The sequence below is a fragment of the Chelonia mydas genome, chromosome 9, assembly GCF_015237465.2.
Source record: "Chelonia mydas isolate rCheMyd1 chromosome 9, rCheMyd1.pri.v2, whole genome shotgun sequence".
In the NCBI taxonomy this organism is placed as follows: domain Eukaryota; kingdom Metazoa; phylum Chordata; order Testudines; family Cheloniidae; genus Chelonia; species Chelonia mydas.
In genome coordinates, this window is record NC_057855.1 from 82,047,735 (window position 1) to 82,056,250 (window position 8,516).

At 40.5% G+C, this 8,516-nt stretch overlaps 1 protein-coding gene across 6 annotated transcripts in view; it reads left to right on the top strand.

Annotated features, from left to right (window-relative positions):
• AMOT (angiomotin) overlaps positions 1-7,242 on the top strand; it is an 83,465-nt gene extending 76,223 nt beyond the window's left edge. For all 6 annotated transcript variants that reach the window (XM_037908489.2, XM_037908488.2, XM_043522308.1 and 3 more), the window contains 3 exons: positions 480-712; positions 1,308-1,532; positions 2,029-7,242. In XM_037908489.2, the coding sequence (XP_037764417.1) occupies positions 480-712; positions 1,308-1,532; positions 2,029-2,129 (559 nt within the window). In that variant the 3' untranslated portion in view covers positions 2,130-7,242. The remainder of the gene's footprint in view (positions 1-479; positions 713-1,307; positions 1,533-2,028) is intronic.
• The last annotated feature ends 1,274 nt before the right edge of the window (positions 7,243-8,516 follow it).

Consider the following 8,516-nt stretch of genomic DNA (forward strand, 5'->3'; position numbering starts at 1 on the left):
TCCATATTTGTCTGCTCTTCTTGTTCCTCTTCACCACCTTCATACAGACGTGTGCTTCTCACACCAAGCTCAGGTAAATTTGGATCATGTCTTAACAGTGCGGTTCCATGGGGGTGTTTGTCTTGGTGTTTGGCACAGTGCAGATTTGCTGAAGAGCATTAATCCCTCCTCTTCCTTATCCCTTGGCTTTCTGGCCATAGCTCTTGGATCTCAAACTGATGCTGCAGTTGTTGTGTCCAGTAGCCTGAGGTGGGCAGCTCAGTGAAAATCTCTCAAGTGTAGAAAGTCTTGTCCATGATCTGGCCCTATGCCACGATGGGCCAGTGAGCACCCATTATTCAAGTTAGCTCAGTTGCATTCTCTTTAACAAAGAGCTGCACTAATTCCCCGAATGCCTAAAAAGCAAGGGATAGTTACGAGAACACAGTGGACTTTGAAGCATCAGTCTGAAGATACTGTTCTTTTTGTTATCCTCTTAGGATAAAGACTCTCCATGCTCAGATCATTGAAAAGGATGCCATGATTAAAGTCCTCCAGCAGCGCTCCCGGAAAGAGACCAGTAAGACAGATCAGCTATCTTCAATGAGACCAGCTAAGTCCCTGATGTCAATTTCTAACGCTGGATCAGGCTTGCTGTCCCACTCTTCAACACTGAGCAGCACTCCCATATTGGAAGAGAAGAGGGAGGACAAAAGCTGGAAGGGCAGTTTAGGTAACGTAATCCTAACAAAAGCACGGCTAATTATGTTAAGGGAGCACGGTCTAAAACCACTCGGGGCAGTGCAAGCAATGGAAGGACGATGTCCTGACCGAGGGTGCTAGGTGCACCACAAACAGATACAAAGATATGGTCACTGGCCTGAAGGGCTCACAGCCTTTATTTGGAGAAAATGTGTTGTTGTTAGTCCAAGTTATTAGTTAGTTTTTCTGTAAATGGCTTGGGGCCCAAACCTACTCCCATTGCTGTAAATGGGAATTTTTTGCAATTGACTTCAGGGTGAGCAGGACTACACAGAAGTGGGCCGTGGAGGAGAAGCAGCATTGTCTAGTGGTTGGAGATAGGGCCTAGGAGATGAAACCTATTCCAACATTACCTTTATAGTGCTGAGCGACCTTGGTTTTCCCAACATCTGTGCCTTACTTTCTCCGTCTGTAAAATGGGGATATGCAGTCCTTCGTAAAGCACTTCGAGATTGGCCGTTGAAAGGAGGGGGAGAAGTGCAAAACTGTGAACTGGGCAGAACTAGTGCTGAGATGCTCCTTATATGTAAGTGCTTTAAAATCTTCTTCCCTTTCTGTCCACAAAGGTGTTCTGCTGGGTCCAGAATATCGCTCGGAATCCATTTCTTCAACGCCCTCGCCGGTCCTTCCCTCCACCCCACTGCTGTCTGCACACTCGAAAACGGGCAGCCGAGACTGCAGCACTCAGACAGACAGGGGAAGTGAACAAAATAAAGCTGCTTCCTCTGCTGTGGCCCTTGTACCAGGGCGACTTCCCACGACCAGCATGCCCTACAATTCAGACAAAACAGGTAACTAGACCCAGCTGGTCCCCAGTGGAGCATTGGTATGAGGTCGGTGTAATTTCTGTTTCAGGGTGCTAGTCATGCAGAGCCTTTTGGGACTGCCAATTCTATGGGTTTAGATGTTGGAAGGGTGATATGAGCTAGGTGATTATCACAGTAAAGGCTGGGTCTCAGAGCGCCCTTTGGTGAAAGGTTAATGCCAAAGGGACAGATTCTGATCTCCATTACGTTGGTGTAAAGCCGGAGTGACTATACTGAGTTTAACGCACTGCAGATTTATACATCGTTGCATAACTATGAAAGAGAGAAAGTAAGGAAAGAGAGAGAGAATCTGAATTTTTAAATTTCAAGAGCTGCTGTCAGTCTGTTGGCCAGCATCACAAACTGCCTTTATGAATAAGCAGGAAACTCCCTTCTTCCAATCATATCCCCACTGTAGCTGTAGTTGGCAACTGGAGTTATAGCTTGATTCTTTCTGATATGTTTCCTCCTCTTGATATAGATGGGCCAGTTTTCCACTCCAGCACTTTGGAAAGAAAACCGCCTGTTCACAGCTTGGGGCAGGACCTCACTGATGCAGAAATGGTGGAATACCTCATCTGAAAGGCTGAACTTGTATCAAAGCTGGGACACAATAGCAAGAATTTTTTTAAAAAAGACATTTTTATTGGAAAAAATAGAATACCTGAGTAATAAAGGAACACTCAGCTTTTTGCTCTTGTATATTATGTCTCCAAAATGTGGACAGGTTAATTTATAATTTGTTCTAAATTATAAAATACTTGTTCTTTGAAAGTCGTTCCCTCCCCTCTCTTCCTCCCCAAGCTTGTTTTTAAATACTGGATCTGGTAATGTCTGGATAAAACCAAGGTCTTAAATGCACTAAATTCTATTTTTAATTTCAGTATTTTTAAAACCTTGTATTTTTTTAAAAAAAAAATAGTACTTACTTTCACAGCAGTTGGTTAATTTCATTTGAACACTGCCAAGATGGGCGTAATGACTCTGCAAATTTATTGAGCACCAGGTCACACAATGACCACGTAACATCACAACCAGATTGGTGTGCTTTGTTCTGAATGTCACTGAAGGCTCCAGAGTACAGGTATTCTGAGTAGCTTTGTAAAACTCATAAGAGATGATCAAGGGAGCTTTTTTTCTCTATTGCCCTCAGTAGTACGAAGTCAACATGGATATCCCATATTCCAGGGCTGGAAGGATTTCAGTTTTCACAATGTGCTCATGCACTTTTTTGGGGTTTTTTTGTACTCTATCTCAGTCACATTATTTTTAATAACTCCAGAGATTAATGTCATGTTTGTTATTTTCAGCAGTATCAGAGGGTCCCCAGTACTTTTATACATATATAATTTTGAGTAATTTATACAGTAGATAAATAATATATTGCATTCAGGTTTTAAGTTAATAAATATGAAGAAACTGTGGGCCTAATCCTGATCTCAGTAACATCTGTTTTTCACCATTGTAACTCCACTGTCTTCAGTGGAATTACTCTGAATTTCCACCGGTGTAGGTGTTGAGCCCTGTAGTATTTGAATATTAGCAACTTGATCTGCTGCATTAGACCTTGATAGAGAATTATTTTTGGTATATTTCCCTCTATTTCAAATCTCTTTCTAGATTGTATGTCCCTCATTCCATGAAATAACGGATTCTCTTTTCATATAGCAAAGTGTCCAAGTTAGTACCTTATACAAGGCAAAGGGTACAGTTGGTCATTGTCAAAAGTTTCAAGTGGCAAATTCTGTGTGCTTCCAAAATATTTCCTTCTTCTAACTGGAGAGAGCAGCATTTCTGTGTTTTAAAGTATTTAAGGGAATAAGTTTCACAGTTGTTCATCATCAGTTTCACTTTCAGGTTTTTAGGAACTAGCCCAAATGCTGCAGTGCATGGGTTGCAAACCCTGCAGGGGGGGGTGTTCAGACACATTTTAAAAAAGGTTTGTTTTGAGGGTTTTTAAAAAAATTTATGAAAACACTTGTATTAATATTAGTTTGTTTTAAAACACTTGGTTTCCTTAAATTTTATGTCTTTACCTGACAGTGCTGCTAAAGCATCTCAGCTGATCCCAAAATTCCACTACAGCATTGTAGTAGCCAAATCTTGCCATGAGTGAAGTAGCTTCACGTTAAAGCACCAAGCCTTATCCTACAATGGGCTCAGTACCCTTCACTCCCACTGAGTCGAGAGCACTAGGCACCTTAGTGCATTAGGCCCTAAATTGCAGTGGGAGTATGGAGGCTGCAGCGCTATCACCTATTGGTACTGTGTCTTCTAGCCTCTGGCTAATCGGCTTTTAAAAGGATTAAAGTAATTGGCCATAACAGATCAGTGGGAGCAGCCTGGATTTTACAGGGGAGAAGAAAACCCAGAAAGGTGTCCCCCATTAGTAGGCCTCATGATACCTTTCTTGGTTTTCATCCTGTCCCAAAGTTAACACTGTAATGCCCGAATATCCGCTCAGAGTGGGATTATATTTTACTTGAAGCATTCGTTCAGCAGAATGGATCATGCTTTACTCTTGAAAGGCAATTCCTCTGGGTCCTGGTGGGTTTGCCACTTGCTAATTTTAATCATTGAGAGCTCTTAGAACCATAAAATTTAGAGATGGCAAAGTATGTTGGTAAGAGATGGCCACAGTGCAAATACCCTAACTTTGCCACTGACCTCTTTCTCTAACAGTCTGAATCCACCCCCCAAAACTGGACACCCACAATGTGTGGGATAATTCAGAGCTGTACTTTAAGAGTTGGCCCAGCTCTACCAGGTAGGTCCTCGTCTTTCCTCTTGGCCTGTGCAGAATTGTTCCTTAAAGTTCATTCTGTTATATTTTGTCCAGGCAAGTGTTCTTCCCCTTCCCATGGGGATGCCCTTCACAGCCTCATAGCTCTCACTGTTGAAAATAGCTAATGTTCTTCTTTGCTTAATTTCATCCCATGACATCAAGTAATGCCTACCCGGGATGATTCTAAATGATGCTTCTCCTTCCTTTGTTGTCATTGGAAGCATTGTGTGACCTTATCCATCTTCCTGCCGTAGGATTGTTCCCTATTGTACATTTTGTGTACTGGGTTTAATACAGTGAACAGCTAGGGAGATTGAGAGTATAGCTGTGAAAGGGATTCAGGGTGAGAAGTGGAAGTCTTTTCATTAGTCTTTCAAAGTCTGGGAAAACTGTACCTTCTTGAGTGCTACTCAGAGGCAGGGAAGAAATGTTCTATCCTGTGCCCATTAGTCCATTCTAACTCAATTGACCGGCATTGGAACTAAAATGTATGGATCAATTATGCACATATGTCTGATTGGGTAAACTCCAATTTGCCTGGGTCCATGTGTGTTGATGATTAGGATGGACCAGTCAACACTGGTTGTTTGTCCTCCCCCAACTCATTCCTTATAACAAAATTCCATTGTAATTATTCTAATGAAGAAAAGAAATAGAGGGTTAAGCTTTCTGAATGAAACACAGAAACTGCACAGCAATGGTCTCCTCCTGAAAATGCAGGCTAGAGGTCTCCAGTAATGAAAAACTTCAGTATTACATGGTGCCTTTGGCAGTTCTGTGCAAATGTGAATGAGTTTGGAAGGAAACATTGCCCACAATTTCATATTGCTTTAGTTAATTTCCCTGTTTTTTAGCATTGATGTCGTGAGTTAAGTTTTTATTACAGTCAGCCATTTAAAAAAGAAAGAAAGGAAAAAACGGTGGATTATTCTTGTGTAAGCTGGGGATCTGAGGTCCTCTTGCTGGGTTGACAAACTAGGAGCCATCAGGAATATGTGCTTTCCCCTAAGTCTTCCCTGAGTGATCCTGATGTGAATCTAAACAAGCTGCTTTCTTTGTGGGAGTCGTGTGATATAGTTTTCAGTCTTTCTCTGTACAGTTTTTTCAGTTTTGTTTTTAAACAGAAGCTACTTAAAGAAGTCAAACTGCACACCTGGTCCTTTTCTTTCTGTAGACTACTTTCTACTGAAGTAAGATTGTAATTCAAAGTAATTGCAATGAGCTTAAATCTCAAACCAAACTTTAGACTAAGAGTTTGTCTTAAACTCGGGTATTAGAAGCAGAGTTGCAGCTTTTATAAGGAAAACCTCATATTCCTCTTTGTAGAGCAGAACAAGCATACATTTTTCATCTCTTTCTCTTTCCCCTTAAATGCTCACAAAGTGTCCAATCCCACAAATGCTTTCCATGGGGAACTCCCCTGAGATTTGATGGCCCAGGGGACTGAGTAATAGGAGACAGAACCTTTCATCACTAGATGATTGGTTCAGATATGGCCCGATGTCACTGGTGACTTTAAATGCTCCCATCTAACAGCTGTTTGTTGATTAAATGAGTTAGTGGGTTTTCCTAAGAGCTATCCATGTGGCTGGTTTGCAGGATTCACTCAAAAGTTACCAAGAACACTGCATGCTCCAGGAGCCCATTGCTCACATTATGTGTTGCAATAGTCTCTCTAGACATCTGTCCAGTGAATCCTATTACTAGCAGCCACCACAGAGACTGTTGTTTATCTGGCCATTACACTGGTGGTCGTGTAACACCGCACATTTAATATGGACAGACTTTTTTTGGCCTTTGGATTTTAACACCCATTAGGACTGGTGAGCGCCAGCACAGGATTTACTGTAATTCTCCACACCGTGTCAAATGTGCCAGGGGGTTCTCTTTTCGTATATTCATATAGGAACTTTTTAAAAAGCTAGCAGTTTTATGTCTAGAAAGTAAAAGACAGTAAATATAATTGTACTACTGTATTTATGAAGAAAATACTTCTTTTCCTCCCCCCAAAAGATCTTACTCTAGGGTGGTTTTAGTTTTTGATTTCTAGTAATGTTTCTTAGGCTTTCAGGAAAGCATTGAAACCTGTCTTGTTTGCACTGTTGTGTAAATGTAAAACAAGTACTGAGCTAAGGAGTTTAGATTAAAATAACAGGCCCTTCCCTCTCCTAACTCAAGCAGAGCCTTTGGGGGTTTTGTTTTAGTTCTCAAATGTTTAAATAATTTTTCAGTCACCTCCGCTTTCTGGCTGGGACCAGAAGCAGAAGTGTTGAAATAAATCTTGGGTGACCTGTCCCTTGGGATTCCACTCAACATCCACAGGACAAATAGATGCTGATCAGAACCTTTAGAGGTTTGCCTCTCCATAGACTCAATGGTAAAACTCCCGTTGACTTCAGTGGTTCTGAGAGAGATTCTCCAGGATTCTAGTCCTCTAGTTCTCCATTTATAGAATAGTAATTGTTAGATGGGTTACAATTTATGCTGTCTTGGTTTTCCTTTCCCTGGAGTTGTGACCTACAGGGAAGAGCCAGAAGAAACTGACCAATGTGCTGCTTATCTTTTAGGGTCCAAAATATCAAACCATGAATGGAAACATGATAAGTTTGCTATTTAACAACCGTAGAAAATGTATCAAGAGAATGGTCTTTTTTTCTATATAAATCTATATTAAAATAAATTGTGTGGATTATTTTTTTCCTTTTTGTTTAAATTGTCAAGTTGATTTCATAATTGGGGAATGAGCTCTTTTGTAACTCACTTGTTGAAATAGCCCTAAAATCTTTGAAGAATGTGGCAGCTTTAATTCTTTTTTAAAAAGTGTAAATATGCACTAAATCTTTTGTAAATGTCTGTATTATCATGTCTGTAGTTAGCCATAAAAATACCTTCAATGTGTTTTAAAATGTGGATCCTGTGTTTTGAAATTTATTTTTATCATAGGTTTGCTTTTTTTGTTTGTTTGTTTTTAATTACCACAGACATTTTCTGTGTACGCCAAAAAGGGGTATTAACACTCAATCCAATTCACTTTGGGACCAGATCTGATCTCACTTACGCAGGTGTAGATCGGAGTAAATGGAGTTTGCACCAGTGTGAGAGAAGAATCCAGTTCTCTGGCTCACATTTTCAAAAATGTGGTTGAAACATTGGGAATCTTCTATTTTTTTGAATTTTGGGGGGGAAAGGTGTCCCTTTTTTAGCTGAAAAATTTTTTGGTCAAAAAAGCAAAATGTGAATTTTCCCAACCAATTATATAGCAGGTCAGAAAAACAGGATCAAATTTTTTCTGAAAAATGTTTGGCAAAAAATTAATCCCCTTTCTTTCCTCCCCTCCCCCGGGTTGAAAAATTTAAATTTGGAACATTTTGACTAGCACTGACAATTTAGGGTTCTTCAATTTTTGGTTACACAATTTGAGAAGGGCCCACTGTTTGAAAATCTGGCCATTTTTGCTTGCCTGAAATTGGGTACCCAAAATCACAAGATACTTTTGAAAAGCTTGCCCTTTGTCTTTAAGCTGCTGATGTAAAGTTTGTTCGTTTACTTCTGGTATGAGTTGAATACTTCCATTTCTTTTCTTTTTTTTCCACCCTTATCTTGCATTGGAAGGGAAAGAATGCTGATCATCTGGAGCTGAGTAAGTCTCAGCAGGCTTGTCGGAGTTGATGTGTTTTCACTGTTAATCTTTAGAAGAGGAGCTTGATATTTCTAATCTTCATGAGCTGCCAATAGTTTCTTAAATAATACTGGGTCAGCAAATCTGGGAGCCAGAGGTTAAATTAAAACAATTGGTCACAGCACTACAGAAATTTTAATGGAGGGTGGGTGTGTCTCTGTCTGTCTCCCTTGCTTGCGAGCTCATTTGTCTTGTTGTTTAGCTGTGTAATCCATGGACAACAGCAGTGGATTTCTGCACAGTTGGCTTTTCTGCAGTGCAACTGTAGTGCATTTGCAAGTTGCCTTTTAAACACCATTTAAACATGGTGCAAAACCCAGTTCATAACATAGTTTGGCCATTCATTGTGAATGTAGCCAAAGTTTATTAAAGTTCAGGAGCCTTACCCACTGACGACAGTGTAAAAAGACTCCTTTTGACTACAATGAGTGTTGAATCAGGGCCGTTGCAGAGATAAGTCTGGTTCTCTCTTGTCCTTGCACTGGTTTGACAGACCTGTTTTAGC